At 41.3% G+C, this 20,000-nt stretch overlaps 1 protein-coding gene across 2 annotated transcripts in view; it reads right to left on the reverse strand.

The window, feature by feature from the left end:
• The window catches only part of LRBA (LPS responsive beige-like anchor protein), a 1,331,662-nt gene that overhangs the window by 1,003,166 nt on the left and 308,496 nt on the right, over positions 1-20,000 (reverse strand). For both annotated transcript variants that reach the window (XM_053703733.1, XM_053703731.1), the window contains exon 23: positions 13,090-13,223. In XM_053703733.1, coding sequence (XP_053559708.1) covers positions 13,090-13,223 — 134 coding nt within the window. The remainder of the gene's footprint in view (positions 1-13,089; positions 13,224-20,000) is intronic.

A 20,000-nucleotide genomic window follows, 5' to 3' on the forward strand; every position in this document is an offset into this window, starting at 1 on the left:
AGCCTAGCGATCGCTATGGAGTAAACCTCATCTCATTACCCAGCATCACGGAGCACAAATGCGCGAAGCAGCAGAGACAACTTTATTCCCTCACAGTGTGACACATTAGTCCGCAAAGAAAGCGGGCGCGAATTGAAGGGGCCGCCATCACGCTGCTCAGGGAGGGCGGACGCCATCATAGAGGACTGTTCTAAAAAGGGTGAGATACAGTTTGCACTGCAACACCAGAGCCCTGATAAAGTAAAGTAAAGTAAAGTGAAACAAATGCATACTTAATACCGGTTAAAGCTACAACGGCTGCCACGTTAGTTGTGGAGACTGCTCTTCCCCCTGGGCTGCTATTATACCAAGTGACATCTGCCCTCATTTTACCATCTACACCGGTGGAAGTTGTAATGCAACTCGCTGACCATACTGTATACCACTCTTGTTTGTAAAGCACCATCACATTTGTCTTTGATTAGGGCATCAAGCATACTTATTCCTTTGCGTTCAGTGTGACAAAATGAACACTAAGCGCTCTACCAAACCCAACAAATTACCCAAACCGCACAGCCATAGAGACAGCATGGTCGCCCAGTATTTCTCTCCCACAAACACAAAAGCTGCTATAGGAGAAGAGATCAGTAAATCACCACTGAAAAGGGCTCAGACGCCACAACCAAATATGGAAGGTGCAGAGGAAGGCACACTTATTCCAAGCACCATCCTCTCTACATTAGCGTCCAAACAGGACATTGCGGACATAATCCGCTCGTGCATCCGTGAAGAGATAGCAGAAATAAAACAGGACCTTCACTCTGTAGGTAACAGAGTGGAGGCTTTGGAAGAATTTACAGACCACCTTCAAGAAGAAATTAACTCGAATCAAGCTTCTACAAGCCAACACGCAACTCTTATAGCAGATCTCTTCGACAAAATTGAAGATCTGGAGAATAGAAGCCGTCGCAAAAACCTAAGAATCAGAGGTGTGCCCGAGTTGGTACTACCTAAAGACTTCCCAATTTACCTTCCAGCACTATTCGCACACCTTAGGAACACCTCTCCATCCACTGATATACCTTGGGTCAGAGCCCACAGGGCCCTTAGACCAAAGCCACCGGACACGGCCCCCCCAAGGGATATCATCATGAAGTTCAAAGAATTCAGAGAAAAAGAAGAACTCCTGAATCTTTCACGTAAGCACCAACCTGTGAAATTTAGGGGGGTCGTCCTTCAATTTTATCAGGACCTGTCCCAACGGACATTACAAAGGAGAAGAGATCTCGCCCCCGTGACATCGCTCCTTCGGCAGAAGAAAATCCTCTACAGGTGGGGTTTCCCCTTCCACCTATATGTGCTACATGGAAACAGAAAGCTAGTCTGCAGGACCCTGGACGACGTTAGTGCATTTTGCCTTGCACTAGAAATTGAACCCCCAGAAGGTCTTCTGGCAGAGGACACTCTTGAACCCCCTAAAAAGAGGCCAGCAAATTCTGCTGCTGGAGACTGGCAACGAGCATCCTCCAGATCTAAGCCCAAACTGCAGGCCAGACCCTCTGGTCTGTCCTCTAAGGATACATCTTAGCAAGTTCTCCTCCTGAACTGACCCTATTCACACTTTGAATAAGCTGTTAGTAGTTTGGCCTGGTATTCTAGCTGATCATATGGGTAATGTATAATTTTAACTGTTCATATGTTTGCACTGCTAACAAGACTACAGGTTTAAAGGTTTATTATGTTTTTCTCCTTTCATGTTAACCCCGGGACTGTTTGCCACATTTTATAAGTAGCAATGATTCCATGCAACCGAGCACTAGTTAGATTTCGCAGTATAATACCTTTTTCATGGAGCGGGTTATAATCCCTCCCCTTAAGTACTACTTATTAAAATGCATTCATTAGCATCTAGAAATTCTATGAGACAATGTATACTTTATTGTTTGTTTTTGTTTAGGTTATTTTCGCTATGTAACAGACGTGGGCCCGTTGGCTTATCCAGAAAATTACACTTGCACTGTATTACACACACATCTTTATTTACACCACCATTGACACCTTCCTCCCCATGGGAACCAAACACAACACCATTATGAGAGAAAACACTAAAACAATCACTCTATTGAGCCAAAACACTAAGGGCCTAAACTCTGCGCAGAAGCGCTCATTGGCAATGAGGGATTTGCGTAGAAAAGGTGGGGATATTCTCTTTTTACAAGAGACACACTTTTTGAGGCATAAAGAACCAAAATACTTTGGAGGCTATTTCACCCAATGTTTTCACAGCTCATTTGATCACAAACGCAACGGGGTGAGCATCCTTATCAGCAGACAAATATCCTTTACCCCTATAAATACTTATACGGACACAGAGGGCAGATTTTTATGTGTGACTGGCCTACTATATGGCTCCCCGGTGACGCTGATTAATTTATATGCCCCCAACACTAGACAACTCCCGTTCTTCAGAAAATGCTTCACACAAATTCTAGACTACACAATAGGAGCGTTATATCTAGGTGGAGACCTCAATCTTCCTATTCAACCACACTTAGATTCCACAAACCCTAAACCCACAATCTCCAAAAACACACTTAAACAACTTTGGAAACTTATGCTTGAACAAACACTATTCGACACTTGGAGATTTAAAAACCCTGAGAAGAGGGATTACACCTTTTTCTCAGCCCCTCATAGATCTTATAGTAGAATAGATTATCTCCTTACTAACCAGAGAGGCCTTACTAACGTTCTGTCCTCCAGACTCTCCCATACCGTGTGGTCAGACCATTCGGCAGTACTAACAACACTAAATTGGCCATCAGCACCACAGAGCACCTTTCAATGGAAACTAGACGAGAAACTACTGCACTCCCCAGACTTCACTGCCAATGTGGAGAAACTCCTACAGGAGTATTTCCGATTTAATTCTATACCAGAAACAGACCCTTTTGTTGTATGGGAAGCCCACAAGTGCTACATTAGAGGGGAATTCATAAAACACCAAGCACAAGCCAGAAAGAGAGCACGCCAGTTGTATGCAACATCCACTGCCCTATTAGCCAAACTTGAGTATGAACACAAACGAAACCCTTCTTCCCCTCAGATATTAGCTGATCTAGAGAAGGCAAGGAAAACAGTACATGATCAACAAATTAGCGAAGCCAACGCATTGGCCCTAAAGACCAGGCAGAAATTCTACTTTGAAAGCAACAGGGCGGGCAAACTTCTTGCACGCTCTCTAAAGCTTAAAAAACTTAAAACTTTCATACATCAAATTAAATCTCCTACAAATCAGACAGTACAAACCACTCCTGAAATTCTTGCTCAATTTGAGACGTATTACTCTAGACTCTACAACCTCCCCAAATCCGCCCACCCCACGGACATTAGAGGCGCTATAAATGAATATCTTTTAGATACCCCCTTGCCACAACTCACTGAGGCACAGGCGGCAGAACTTGAGGAGCCCTTTACTACGACGGAACTCTTGACTATCCTTAAACACTTACCCTCGGGTAAAAGCCCGGGTCCTGATGGGTTCACCGTCGCCTATTATAAAAAGTTTGCACCCAACCTACTCCCGCATTTATGCGCTTTATTCAACTCAGTGGACCAGGAACATCCCTTCCTCCCTCCCATGCTGGAGGCACATATTTCAGTGATCCCCAAACCTGGAAAGCCCACAGATAGCCCCTCTAACTTTCGTCCTATCTCCCTCTTAAATGTAGACATTAAGCTTTACGCAAAACTCATAGCCTCCAGACTTAATAAATTTCTCCCACAATTAATCCATTTAAACCAGGTGGGCTTCGTTCCCCGTAGAGAAGCTCGAGACAACACCATCAAAATATTAGACCTGATTGAATACACCCAGTCACAAAATATCCCCTCAATCTTCCTTGCCATCGATGCTGAAAAGGCCTTTGATAGGCTAGACTGGCTGTTTCTCAAATCCACATTATTTAAATTTGGACTGGGTGAAAAACTTATCGAGAAAATTTTTGCCCTCTATCAGACACCGAAAGCCCGAATCAAATTGAACGATTCCTTATCTGACGCATTCCCCATACTAAACGGAACGAGACAGGGCTGCCCTCTGTCTCCCATTCTGTTTATCCTGGCCATGGAGGTTTTGGCCTCCAGGGTCAGGAGAGAGGAGGGAGTCCATGGCATACATATTGCAGATACCCAATATAAATCCACTCTCTATGCAGACGACATTTTATTTTCACTAACTTCCCCCTTACATTCCCTAGGGGCACTACTGCCGATTATAGAAACTTATAGCTCCCTCTCTAACTTTAAAATTAACATGCAGAAATCGGAGTTCTTAGGCATAAATATCACTGACCAGACCTCCCAGCAGATCACTAAAGAATACCAATTCCGGTCGCAACAAACTTCTATAAATTACTTAGGGATCCGCTTAACAAAATCGAGAGAATCCTTACTTCACTTAAACCACCATCACCTCTTGACCTCCATCAGAACAGATATAGGGGCCTGGCGTAACAAACACCTCTCCTGGCTTGGTAGGATACAAGCCTTCAAAATGAGTATTCTACCACGCTTTCTATACATGTTTCAGACAATACCCATACAGCCTCCTCCGCAGTACATACATTTCGCACAATCCTTTATAAATGGATTCGTATGGGCACACAAACGTCCTAGAATAGCTAAAAGCATAATTTATAGGAATAGAGATGAAGGGGGACTAGGAGTACCTAACCTCTTATTATATCTACAGGCAGCACAACTGACCAGAGTGGTCGATTGGTGCAAAAACAATCCAGATAAGGAATGGGTCAGGCTTGAGCATGACTTAACCAGTACGAGAAGCTTAGGTTCTATGTGCTGGACATATAGACAATGCAGGACTCTACCACCGCTTACCCCCTCACTGGTACTTGATACACTCTCCTCATGGGATCACCTCACGCGCCCTCAGAAAGGTATCTCTACCATCCCTTCACCACTAACCCCACTACTACATAACACTGACTTTCCCCCGCTATCACAGAAATGGCTAGACGAACCATACACACTGACAACAGGTTTACCCTGTCACTTAGTTATTGAAAAGGGAGCCATCCTACCCAAAATAGCCTTGGCAGACAAAAACATTGTTTTTTTTAACAAATGGTTTGAATATCTACAATTATCTCACTTCCTCTCTTGTCACAAAGACAAGCCCAACTTGACAAGAGGCTTAAACCCCTTTGAAACATTATGCCACTCTTCACAACTAGCGAAGGGTTCCCTTTCTAAGATATACAAAATGCTCATTGCCCTTCACTCTAAACACCTACCGCCATACACTAAAACATGGGAAATTGAACTCGGGCACAAAGTCTCTCCAGGGACCTGGGGAATAATATTTCAACAAATGGGAAAAGCACCCTCTTCAATGAGTATCACAGAAACGAACTTAAAACTTCTAGAAAGATGGTACCTCTATCCTAGCAGGTTAGCCAAGATTTATCCTCAGTCTGACCCGTTATGCTGGAGGGACTGTAAACAAACAGGGTCACTCCTCCATATTTGGTGGGATTGCCCTATACTCCAACCCTTTTGGCAGAACATTCATAGAGAAATACAAAAGGTCCTTTCAACAGACATCCCCTTTAACCCTCTAACGCTATTATTTAACAACCCGCCTAAGATCAAATGTAAGTATAGACAGGTTCTATTATATATCATGTTAAGCGGGGCTAAGCAACTGGTTCCTAGGTTATGGAAACAGCGTTGTATTCCAACACAGAGAGACTGGTCACAAAATGTTACACTTCTCCTGTCCCTAGAAAAATTTCATTATCAGAAAACAAATAGGATGGACTTCTACTGTGCCATGTCCCTATTCTGGGAGACATATATTTATACATATACTAGAAATCCTCCCCAACCACATAACTCCACTGCTGGGGCAGCTTTGTCGGCTTAGATCTGCTTAATTCACTTTAAATGGCGCGAAAAACGTTAGATACATCTGGAATTTTGCCTCGGGCCTACGTCCTGTTTGGTTCACTGGAACTTTAATCTTGCTTTTCAATCATTATTTTACTGATGGTTATCTTTTATTCAAGTGTTTTCACATTTGCAAGGACTGTTAAGCTGAAATATGTTATATAGCAAAGTTCAAATGTTTAGTGGACATTCTGTCCACAGGTTATGGAAAAAAAAAAAAAAGACTCTACAAGCTACTCTGTTTTATTGAAATACCATTACCGGGTACGCATTGCCATGGCCCTCAGGACTCTGATCATCTGATGGCATTGTTTCTACCTTATGTTCTTTCCTTTATTTTTATTCTTTTACTGATTCAAATGTATAACGCCGGATGTATTCCATGGCACTTGTTAAACCTTTATCTTTGTCAATAAAGCTTGTTGAAAAAAAAAAAAAAAAAAAAAAAAAACTAAAATAATATGGTTGCATAAGTGTGAACACCCTTAAACTAATACTTTATTGAAGCACCTTTTGATTTTATTACAGCACTCAGTCTTTTTGGGTATGAGTTTTTCAGCATGGCACATCTTGACTTGGCAAGATTTGCCCACTCTTCTTTGCAAAAACACTCTAAATCTGTCAGAATGCGAGGGCATCTCCTGTGCACAGCCCTCTTCAAATCACCCCACAGATTTAGAATTGGATTCAGGTCTGGGTTCTGGCTGGGCCATCCCAAAACTTTAATCTTCTTCTGGTGAAGCCATTCCTTTGTTGATTTGGATGTATGCTTTGGGTCGTTGTCATGCTGAAAGATGACATTCCTCTTCATGTTCAGCTTTCTAGCAGAAGCCTAAAGGTTTTGTGCCAATATTGCCTGGTATTTGGAACTGTTCATTATTCCCTCTACCTAGACTAAGGCCCCAGTTCCAGCTGAAGAAAAACAGCCCCAAAGCATGATGCTGACACCACCATGCTTCACTGTGGTTATGGTGTTCTTTTGGTGATATGCAGTGTTGTTTTTGCGCCAAACATATCTTTTGGAATTATGGCCAAAAAGTTCAACTTTGGTTTCATCAGACCAGAACACCTTTTGCAACATGCTTTTGGGAAACTTCAGATGTGTTTTTGAAAAATTTAGCCAGGCTTGGATGGTTTTTTTTTTTTGTAAGTAAAGGCTTCCGTCTTGCCACTCTACCCCATAGCCCAGACATATGAAGAATATGGGCGATTGTTTTCACATGTACCACACAGCCAGTAATTGCCAGATATTCCTGCAGCTCCTTTAATGTTGCTGTAGGCCTCTTGGCAGCCTCCCAGACCAGTTTTCTTCTCGTCTTTTCATCAATTTTGGAGGGACATTCAGTTCTTGGTAATGTCGCTGTTGCACCATATTTTCTTCACTTGATGATGACTGTCTTCACTGTGTTCCATGGTATATCTAATGCCTTGGAAATTCTTTTGTACCCTTCTCCTGACTGATACCTTTTAACAATGAGATCCCTCTGATGCTTTAGAAGCTCTCTGCGGACCATGGCTTTTGCTGTAGGATGCGACTAACAAAATGTCAGGAAAGACCTACTAGAACAGCTGAACTTTATTTGGGGTTAATCAGAGGCACTTTTTACCCCTTAAGGACCAGAGATGTACCCTGTATGTCGCTGGCCTTTTTTTGGGACTTGATTGTTTTATAGTGCGGTCTTGCCACCAGCGTTGAGACTGCTCTATTCCACAAAGCCTTCTGGAGGGAGGGCATTAATAGCATGTTCTTGCTAGACTTGTGCTTTTATGTCCTGAAAAAACCCTTAACGACCAGTGACATACAGGGTACATTGTGGTCATTAAGGGGTTAAATGATGACAGGTGTGTACTGACTCCTATTTAACATGATTTTGAATGTGATTGCTTAATTCTGAACACAGCTACATCCCCAGTTATAAAAGGGTGTTCACACTTTGCAACCATATTTTTTTTTATTTATTTTTTTATTTCCCTTTACCTAAAAGATTTCAGTTTGTTTTTCAATTGAGTTGTACAGTTTATAGGTCACATTTTTTTTCACAGGGGTGTGTAGACTTTTTATATCCACTGTATTTCTGGAAGACCCCACATCTGTACAATCTGAAAAAACACATCTGGATGGAGAGACCACTCCCCGGGATGCAAAGTCTGATGGCTGAGATAATCCGCTTCCCAATTGTCTACACCTTGGTTATGAATCCCAAATTAGACAAGAGTTGGATTCCGCCCAAGAAAGTATCCGTGATACTTCTTTCATTGCTAAAGGACTGAGAGTCCCTCCTTGATGATTGACATATGCCACAATTGTGATATTGTCTGTCTAAAAGCGAATAAAAAGTTATTTATTTAATAAGCCTGAAGAGCCCTGAAAATAGAACGATGTTCTAAGATATTGATAGGTAACCTCGCCTCTAGAGGATTCCAAACCCCTTGTGCTGTCAGAGACCCCCAGACAGCAACCCAACCAGAAAGACTTGCATCTGTTGAGACTACAGTCCAGGAAGGATGAACAAAAGAGGCCCCTTAAATAATAAGATGATGGTCTAACCACCAAGTCAGAGAGAGTAGAATGCTAGGATTTTTGAATATCAATTGTGATATTTGAGTATATCCCTGCACCATTGAATCAACATGCAAAGCTGCAGCGGTCTCATATGAAAACGAGCAAAGAGGATGGTGTCCGATGCTGCAGTCATGAGACCTAAAACTTCAATGAACATACCCACTGAAGGGAATGATCTAGACAGAAGGTTTCGACAGCCTGAAACCAATTTCACTCGTCTGTTAAAGACAGAGTCATGGACACTGAATCTATCTGGAAACCTAAAAATTGATCCTCCAACCATGTGTTTGAAGAAACAACACTAGTTGATTTGTGTGAGATTCTGCTAAATGAAAAGATTGAGCCAGCACCAAGATATCGTCCAAATAAGGAAACACTGCAATACCCTGCTCTCTGATTACATATAGAAGGGCACTGAGAACCGTCGACAAGATTCTTGGAGCTTTTGCTAGGCCAAATGGAAGAGCGACAAATTGGTAATGCTTGTCTAGAAAAGAGAATCTCAGAAACCGATAGTGATCTGGATAAGCGTCCTGCAAGTCTATTGCGGACATGTAATGACCTTGCTGATTAAAAGGCAGAATAGTCCTTATAGTTACCATCTTGAAAGTTGGGACCCTTACTAAACGATTAAAAAACTTCAGATCCAGAACTGGTCTGAATGAATTTTCTTTCTTTGGGACAATGAATAGATTTGAATAAAAACCCAGACCCTGTTCCTGAAGCGGAACTGGTATAATCACCCCTGAAAGCTCCAGATCTGAAACACTTCAGAAAAGCATGAGCTTTTACAGGATTTGTTGGAACATGAGAGAGAAAGAATCTTCTCACAGGAGGTCTTATTCTGAAACCTATTTTATACCCTTGAGAAACAATGCTCTGAATCCACTGATTCTGAACAGAATCTGCTGAAATGTTTTGAAATAATTTCAATCTGCCCCTCACCAGTTGAACTGGATTGAGGGCCGCACTTTCATGCAGTCTTGGGGTCTGGCTTTGGCTTCTTATAAAGCTTGAATTTATTCCAACTTGAAGATGGCTTCCAATTGGAGCCAGAGTCCTTAGGGGAAGAATTGGTTTTCTGTTCTCTATTCTAACGAAAGGAACGAAACCGATTATAAGCTTTAGATTTACCCTTAGACTTTTTATCTTGGGGCAAAAAAACTCCCTTCCCCCCAGTGATAGTGGAAATAATAGAGTCCAACTGAGAACCAAATAAATTATTACCCTGGAAAGAGAGATAGTAATCTAGATTTAGATACCATGTCAGCATTCCATGATTTAAGCCATAAGGCTCTTCTAGTCAGAATAGCTAAAGACAGATTTAAACTTAATCTTGATGATATCAAAAATAGCATCACAAATAAAATGATTAGCACGTTTAAGCAAACAAACAATGCTAGACAAATCAGGATCTGTTTCCTGATGTGCTAAGCTATCCAACCAAAAAGTTGATGCAGCCTTAACATCAGCCATAGAAATGGCAGGCCTGAGACTATAGCCAGAATGTAAATAAGCTTTCCTTAGATAAGATTCAATCTTCCTATCTAAAGGATCCTTAAAAGAAGTACTATCTTCCATAGGAATAGTAGTACGTTTGGCAAGAGTAGAAATAGCCCCCATCAACTTTATGGACCTTTTCCCAAAACTCCAAATTAGCCACTGGTAAAGGACATAACTTCTTAAACCTAGAAGGAGGATTAAAAGAAGCACCAGGCTTATACCATTCCTTAGTAATCACATCAGAAACCACATCTGGAACAGGAAAAACCTCAGGAGTAATCACAGAAGGTTTAAAAACATAATTTAAACGTTTACTAGTTTTGTTATCAAGAGGATTTGACTCCTCAATACCCAAAGTAATGAATACTTCTTTAAACAAAGACCTAATAAATTAATTCTTAAAAAGATAAGAAGATTTATCAATGTCAATGTCTGAAGTAGGATCTTCTGAAGCAGAGAGATCCTCTTCAGAGGATGATATTTCAGTATGTTGTCGGTCATCACAAATTTCATCAGTTTTATGAGACGTTTTAAATGACCTTTTACGTTTATTAGAAGGTGGAATAGCAGACATAGCCTTCTGTATTGCATCAGCAATATCATTTTTCATATCAACAGGGATATCATGTACATTAGATGTTGAAAGAACAACAGGTGCTGTACTAGTACTAATAGAAACATTATCGGCATGCAAAAGCTTATGACAACTGTTAAATAATATAGTCAGATATAATCTCAACTTGCTTACAACAGATACACTTAGCTTTGGTAGAACTGTGTTCAGGCAGCATCGTTCCTACAGTAGCTTCTGAGACAGGATCAGACAGACATCTTGCAAAATGTAAAAGAGAAAATAACATTTAAACAAAATATCTAATTTCCTCATATAGAAGTTTCAGGAATGGGAAAAAATGCATATGCTAAATAAGCAAACAGCAAAACCCTCTGGAATATAAAGAGAGCAGGGAGCATAAAGGAAGTGGGGTAATATAACAAAAAAAAATATTTGGTGCCAAGTATGACACACAACGCAAAGTTACATTTTTTTGGCGCCAAACACCCGGGAATGACACAACTCGCGTCATAACAAGCGCGACTTCGCGCCAAGCAAACTAATGTCAATAATGACGCAGGAAATGACGAAACTTGCCCCAAAAATTACGCAATAAATAACAGCATTTTGGGCCCTTGCGAGTCTAGATTTGCCTGCGAAATTTAAGAAAAAACAAGTCAAATTGGAAAAAAAGATTAAACCCCAGGTAAGAAATTTTTAAAAAATAACTTCCTAAAACATGATTCTCATACTGAAACTGTAAGACTGCAAAGGGAAATACACATAGACCTGACTCATGGCAAATATAAGAAAATACATATATTTAAAACTTTATATTAATACATAAAGCGCCAAACACAGCTGAGAATGTCTTAAATAATGATACATACTAACTGAAGACACCCAAGCATCCACATATAGCAGACAGCCAAACCAGTACTGAAAACTATCAGCAGAGATAATGGTTTAAGAGTATATCGTCGATCTGAAAAGGGAGGTAGGAGATGAATCCCTTCAACCGATAACAGAACCCTTGAAAAGATTTCCCATGAGTGAAACAATAAAAATCAACAGGCAATACTCTCTTCACGTCCCTCTGACAAACACTGTACTCTGAGAGGAATTGGGCTTTAGAATGCTAAAAAGCGCTTATCATAAACATAAAAATCAAGCACAAACTTACTTCACCACCTCCATAGGAGGCAAAGTTTGTAAAACTGAAGCATGTGTGTGGTGGGAGGTGTATTTATAGGCATTTTGAGGTTTGGGAAACTTTGCCCCCTCCTGGTAGGAATGTATATCCCATACATCACTAGCTCATGGACTCTTGAGATTTACATGAAAGAAATATCAACTATTTGCCCAAAGCAAGTTGTAATGTATTGCTATAATAGGCATTAAAAGCCTCTCTGGCAGTCCAGGGGTTAATCTGCCTGTCATTATGATACGAGGAGCAAGCTCCCAATGCTTTACGTTCAGGGATAACTCCCTTTTTTATTTCAGAATCAAGCTGCATTACATATGGATGAAAGAGTTCTAAGCATTGGGATTGCCCTGAGGTTTGTTCACAATAAATGTTTGTTATAAAACACCTGAAAATAAATATACTAGATCCGGACTGCAGAAAGCAGAGGTGATTAATATTTATTTCCAGGATCAGTCCATGTGACAGAATGTTTTAATGCGAAATTCTAATGCAAAAATGAAATGCACTAATCTAGCTAAGAATTTAACTTCTGCAAAGGGGTTAAACACATAGGCAAAGGCTGACACTGCAAGCTTTGCAGCTCCCAAGCAGTGTGTAGTCAGTCAGGCATCAAATCAGGAGCAACAGCTGCACAATCCCACTAATCAATGTCTGTGTCCTGCTTGGGACTTTACCTATGTTTAACCACTATGTTGAGGATAAATAATTAATTTGCTAAGGTCAGCAATGCAGAACATTACATGTTCTTACAAAATAGATCATGCAACATTTGCATTATAAATTTTACAACATATTTCTCCAGCTTCTACTATTCTCAGGGTTGTCATTCAGGAGATTATGTTACAACTTTTGTTTGGTTACCAAAGGGTACAATTTATTAAGCTTTATTCTCAGTTTTTGAGGCTATGAGGAGCAGCTACAAATTTAAGAAACAAAAACTGCTTATTTTGCCTCTCCGCCAGAGGTTGAAATATCAATCTACTTTTCACTCGCTGGTTTGGAGTGATTGCCATGCTCGGCTCTCGAGCAACTGGTCGTGTGAGAGCAAGGGGCAGCATTGAACACACACAAAAAAAAAAATCTAGTTAAAAGTTTAATTTCTCCACAAAATGCATTATTGCAAGTGGATATTGCAGGCAGACAGGTTCTCTACTTGCAAACGTGCTCTCCTGCAATCATAATAAATTCTGCCACACCTGGAGGCCAGCACAAAAACGGTGTGTAAGAAGATCTTAGGGTAAGTACATTTTAATGCCTGACATAGAATAATACCTACCAGATATAAACAAACATAAAATGTGCTATATTACTCACTTGTCCCTTCAATCAGTAGCTCTTGGCCATGGCTACCCAAAAGTGTGCGAGAAAGAAAAGGGGCAAAATCCACAAATATCTCCCTGAGTAATGGCGCAGCCTTCTCCAACGCATGTTCCAGCCTCTCTGTAATACTAATATAAAAAGACAAGTTCACCGTAAATCCTCAAAAGGTCAAAAAAGGCAGCAAGCTTTTTAGATGTAAAGAGAGTTTAATTATGTATTTTGTCTTGTACGCAATAAATTAACTTTGAATAAAGCTACAAGTCTAGATTGCTTTTATATGAATCAAGTTGCTTAGTAGGAACATCTGTAACTAGTGAAGGAAGTCTCTGGAATGTAGACAAAGATTAACCTGGTAATTGCCAACAGTGTTAAATCTGGTTAGCCTTTACAGTACTATCAAATCTCATGGGGCAATGCAGCAATGGATCATAGAATTTTACACATACAGTATATATATATATATATATATATATATATATATATATATATACATATATATATATATATATATACATATATATACATACATATATATATATATATATATATACATATATACATATATATACATATATACATATATATACATATATATATATATATATATATATATATATATATATATATATATATATATATATATATAGGGATATGACAATGAACTCCCTAGTATGTAAGCTTATGAGCCCAGCTGTTTGAAGTTCACCTTCATAAGAGCAGACTACAACAGTGCAACTCTCGGCAGGGCCCTCTACCCATTTGATCACTGTAAATGTCATCTTGTATACCGCCTATGTTTATAGCACTGAAGAATCTGTTGGCGCGCCACAAATACCTGATAATAATAATATTAAACTAATAAACAGATTTAGAGTGAGTGCTGCTGGGTGCAGTGTGTGTGTGTGTATACATATACACACGTACATATAAAAACCCTTACAATGTTTTGTTTTTTAAAGTTTGATATAAATATTAAACTCTGCTTTAAAAATACGCTAGCATTTTAAGGCAGGAATAAAGAAGAAACATAAAAACAGAATTTATGCTTACCTGATAAATTACTTTCTCCAACGGTGTGTCCGGTCCACGGCGTCATCCATAACTTGTGGGAATATTCTCTTCCCCAACAGAAAATGGCAAAGAGCACAGCAAAAGCTGTCCATATAGTCCCTCCTAGGCTCCGCCCACCCCAGTCATTCGACCGACGGACAGGAGAAAAAAACAGGAGAAACTATAGGGTGCCGTGGTGACTGTAGTTAAAGAAAGAAATTCATCAAACCTGATTAAAAAACCAGGGCGGGCCGTGGACCGGACACACCGTTGGAGAAAGTAATTTATCAGGTAAGCATAAATTCTGTTTTCTCCAACATTGGTGTGTCCGGTCCACGGCGTCATCCATAACTTGTGGGAACCAATACCAAAGCTTTAGGACACGGATGAAGGGAGGGAGCCAATCAGGTTACCTAAACGGAAGGCACCACGGCTTGCAAAACCTCTCTCCCAAAAATAGCCTCCGAAGAAGCAAAAGTATCAAATTTGTAGAATTTGGCAAAAGTGTGCAGGGAAGACCAAGTCGCTGCCTTACATATCTGATCAACAGAAGCCTCGTTCTTGAAGGCCCATGTGGAAGCCACAGCCCTAGTAGAGTGAGCTGTGATGCGTTCAGGAGGCTGCCGTCCAGCAGTCTCGTAAGCCAATCGGATAATGCTTTTCAGCCAGAAGGAAAGAGAGGTAGCAGTAGCTTTTTGACCTCTCCTCTTGCCAGAATAAACGACAAACAGAGAAGACGTTTGTCTGAAATCCTTTGTTGCTTCTAAATAGAACTTTAAAGCACAAACTACATCTAAATTGTGTAACAAACGTTCCTTCTTTGAAACTGGATTCGGACACAAAGAAGGCACAACTATTTCCTGGTTAATATTCTTGTTGGAAACAACCTTTGGAAGGAAACCAGGTTTAGTACGCAAAACAACCTTATCTGAATGGAACACCAGATAGGGCGGATTACACTGCAGAGCAGATAACTCAGAAACTCTTCTAGCAGAAGAAATAGCAACCAAAAACAGAACTTTCCAAGATAACATCTTGATATCTATGTAATGTAGAGGTTCAAACGGAACCCCTTGAAGAACTGAAAGAACTAAATTCAGACTCCAGGGAGGAGTCAAAGGTCTGTAAACAGGCTTGATCCTGACCAAAGCCTGAACAAAAGCTTGAACATCAGGCACAGCTGCCAGTCGTTTGTGTAATAAGACAGATAAAGCAGAAATCTGTCCCTTTAGAGAACTTGCTGATAATCCCTTATCCAAACCTTCTTGGAGAAAGGAAAGGATCCTAGGAATTTTGATCTTACTCCATGAGAATCCCTTGGATTCACACCAACAGATATATCTTTTCCATATTTTATTGTAAATCTTTCTAGTTACCGGTTTTCTGGCTTGTATCAGTATCTATTACAGAATCCGAAAACCCACGCTTAGATAAAATCAAGCGTTCAATTTCCAAGCCGTTAGCTGAAGGGAAACTAGATTTGGATGTTCGAATGGACCTTGTACTAGAAGATCCTGTCTCAAAGGTAGCTTCCATGGTGGAGCCGATGACATATTCACCAGGTCTGCATACCAAGTCCTGCGTGGCCACGCAGGAGCTATTAAGATCACCAAGGCCCTCTCCTGCTTGATCCTGGCTACCAGCCTGGGAATGAGAGGAAACGGTGGAAACACATAAGCTAGGTTGAAGGTCCAAGGCGCTACTAATGCATCCACTAGAGTCGCCTTGGGATCCCTGGATCTGGACCCGTAGCAAGGAACCTTGAAGTTCTGACGAGACGCCATCAGATCCATGTCTGGAATGCCCCATAATTGAGTCAACTGGGCAAAAATCTCCGGGTGAAGTTCCCACTCCCCCGGATGGAATGTCTGACGACTCAGATAATCCGCCTCCCAGTTTTCCACTCCTGGGATGTGGATCGCAGATAGGTGGCAGGAGTGATCCTCCGCCCATTTTATGATTTTGGTCACTTCTCTCATCGCCAGGGAACTCCTTGTTCCCCCCTGATGGTTGATGTAAGCAACAGTCGTCATGTTGTCTGATTGGAATCTTATGAATCTGGCCTTTGCTAGTTGAGGCCAAGCCCTGAGAGTATTGAATATCGCTCTCAGTTCCAGAATGTTTATCGGGAGAAGAGACTCCTCCCGAGACCATAGACCCTGAGCTTTCAGGGAGTCCCAGACCGCGCCCCAGCCCACTAGACTGGCGTCGGTCGTGACGATGACCCACTCTGGTCTGCGGAAACTCATTCCCTGGGACAAGTGGTCCTGGGTTAGCCACCAACGGAGCGAGTCTCTGGTCTTCTGATCTACTTGAATCACTGGAGACAAGTCTGTATAGTCCCCATTCCACTGTTTCAGCATGCACAGTTGTATTGGTCTTAGATGAATTTGCGCAAAAGGAACTATGTCCATTGCTGCAACCATCAACCCTACTACTTCCATGCACTGAGCTATGGAAGGACGTGGAACAGAATGAAGAACTTGACAAGCCTTTAGAAGTTTTGACTTTCTGACATCTGTCAGGAAAATCTTCATTTCTAAAGAATCTATTATTGTCCCCAAGAAAGGAACTCTTGTCGACGGAGACAGGGAACTTTTTTCTATGTTCACTTTCCATCCGTGAGATCTGAGAAAGGCCAGAACGATGTCTGTGTGAGCCTTTGCCTTTGAAAGAGACGACGCTTGTATCAGAATGTCGTCCAAGTAAGGTGCCACTGCAATGCCCCTTGGTCTTAGAACCGCTAGAAGGGACCCTAGTACCTTTGTGAAAATCCTTGGAGCAGTGGCTAGCCCGAATGGGAGAGCCACAAACTGGTAATGTTTGTCCAGAAAGGCGAACCTTAGGAACTGATGATGATCTTTGGGGATAGGAATATGTAGATACGCATCCTTTAGATCCACGGTAGTCATAAATTGACCCTCCTGGATTGTAGGTAAAATCGTTTGAATGGTTTCCATTTTGAACGATGGCACTCTGAGAAATTTGTTTAGGATCTTTAAATCCAGAATTGGTCTGAAAGTTCCCTCTTTTTTGGGAACTACAAACAGATTTGAGTAAAACCCCATTCCTTGTTCCACGGTTGGAACTGGGTTTATCACTCCCATTTTTAACAGGTCTTCTACACAATGTAAGAATGCCTGTCTCTTTATTTGGTTTGAAGATAAGTGAGACATGTGGAACCTTCCCCTTGGGGGTAGTTCCTTGAATTCCAGAAGATAACCCTGAGAAACTATTTCTAGTGCCCAGGGATCCTGAACATCTCTTGCCCAAGCCTGAGCAAAGAGAGAGAGTCTGCCCCCTACTAGATCCGGTCCCGGATCGGGGGCTACTCCTTCATGCTGTTTTGTTAGCAGCAGCAGGCTTCTTGGCCTGCTTACCCTTGTTCCAGCCTTGCATCGGTTTCCAAGCTGGTTTGGTTTGTGAAGCATTACCCTCTTGTCTAGAGGCTGCAGAGTTGGAGGCCGGTCCGTTCCTGAAATTGCGAAAGGAACGAAAATTAGACTTATTCTTGGCTTTGAAAGGCCTATCTTGTGGGAGGGCGTGGCCCTTACCCCCAGTGATGTCTGAGATAATCTCTTTCAATTCTGGCCCAAAAAGAGTTTTACCCTTGAAGGGGATATTAAGCAATTTTGTCTTGGAAGATACATCCGCTGACCAAGACTTTAGCCAGAGCGCTCTGCGCGCCACAATTGCAAACCCTGAATTTTTCGCCGCTAATCTAGCTAACTGCAAAGCGGCATCTAAAATAAAGGAATTAGCTAACTTTAGTGCGTGAACTCTGTCCATAACCTCCTCATATGGAGTCTCTCTACTGAGCGACTTTTCTAGTTCCTCGAACCAGAACCATGCTGCTGTAGTGACAGGAATAATGCACGAAATAGGTTGCAGGAGGTAACCTTGCTGTACAAAAATCTTTTTAAGCAAACCCTCCAATTTTTTATCCATAGGATCTATGAAAGCACAATTATCCTCGATAGGAATAGTAGTGCGCTTGGCTAGTGTAGAAACTGCCCCCTCGACCTTAGGGACTGTCTGCCATAAGTCCTTTCTGGGGTCGACCATAGGAAATAATTTCTTAAATATAGGAGGGGGGACAAAAAGGTATGCCGGGCTTCTCCCACTCCTTATTCACTATGTCCGCCACCCGCTTGGGTATAAGAAAAGCGTTGGGGTGCACCGGAACCTCTAGGAACTTGTCCATCTTGCACAATTTTTCTGGAATGACCAGGTTGTCACAATCATCCAGAGTAGATAACACCTCCTTAAGGAGTGCGCGGAGATGCTCTAATTTAAATTTAAATGTCACAACATCAGGTTCTGCCTGTTGAGAAATTTTACCTGAATCTGAAATTTCCCCATCTGACAAAACCTCCCTCATGGCCACTTCAGATTGGTGTGTGGGTATGACAGAGCAATTATCATCAGCGCCCTCCTGCTCTACAGTGTTTAAAACAGAGCTATCGCGCTTTCTCTGAAATGCAGGCATTTTGGATAAAATATTTGCTATGGAGTTATCCATTACTGCCGTCAATTGTTGCATAGTAACAAGCATTGGCGCGCTAGAAGTACTAGGGGTCTCCTGCGTGGGCAAAACTGGTGTAGACACAGGAGATGATGTAGAACTATGTCTACTCCCTTCATCTGATGAATCATCTTGGGCAACTTTACTATCTGTGGCAGTACTGTCCTTACTTTGTTTGGACGCTATGGCACAATTATCACACAATTTTGAAGGGGGAGACACATTGGCTTCCATACATACAGAACATAGTTTATCTGAAGGTACAGACATGTTAAACAGGCTTAAACTTGTCAATAAAGTACAAAAACCGTTTTAAAACAAAACCGTTACTGTCTCTTTAAATTTTAAACAGGGCACACTTTATTACTGAATATGTGAAAAACTATGAAGGAATTGTTCAAATTTAACCAAATTTTCACCACAGTGTCTTAAAGCATTCAAAGCATTGCACCCCAAATTTCAGACCTTTAACCCTTAAAATGAGGAAACCGGAGCCGGTTACAGTTTTAACCCCTCTACAGTCCCAGCTACAGCCTTTGCTGCGACTTTACCAAACCCAGGGGGGTATACGATACCAAATGAAGCCTTCTAGGAACCTTTTCAACTACTTTCAGACCCACACACATGCAGCTGCATGTCCTGCTCTCAAAAGTAACTGCGCAGTAATGGCGCGAAAATGAGGCTCAGCCTACTACAGGGAAGGCCCTTCCTGACTGGAAAGGTGTCTAAACCAGTGCCTGACGTAAAAAAAAACGTTCCCCAAAGTTTATAAAGTGTGAATTTCAACATCAAGCTGTATAAAATGCCCAAATAAAGCAATCGATCTTGCCCATAAAAGTGTCTACCAGTTTTATAGCCCATATTAAGCCCTTTATTCTGTTTGAGACTAAGAAAATGGCTTACAGGTCCCCATGAGGGGAAATGACAGCCTTCCAGCATTACAGTCTTGTTAGAAATATGGCTAGTCATACCTTAAGCAGAAAAGTCTGCTAACTGTTTCCCCCAACTGAAGTTACTTCATCTCAACAGTCCTATGTGGAAACAGCAATCGATTTTAGTTACTGTCTGCTAAAATCATCTTCCTCTCACAAACAGAAATCTTCATCTTTTTCTGTTTCAGAGTAAATAGTACATACCTGCACTATTTTAAAATAACAAACTCTTGATAGTAGAATAAAAAAAAACTACAACTAAACACCACATACTCTTAACCATATCCGTGGAGATGCTGCCTGTGCAACGGCAAAGAGAATTACTGGGGTGGGTGGAGCCTAGGAGGGACTATATGTGGACAGCTTTTGCTGTGCTCTTTGCCATTTCCTGTTGGGGA

This window comes from Bombina bombina, chromosome 2, assembly GCF_027579735.1.
Source record: "Bombina bombina isolate aBomBom1 chromosome 2, aBomBom1.pri, whole genome shotgun sequence".
Classification (NCBI taxonomy): Eukaryota; Metazoa; Chordata; class Amphibia; order Anura; family Bombinatoridae; genus Bombina; species Bombina bombina.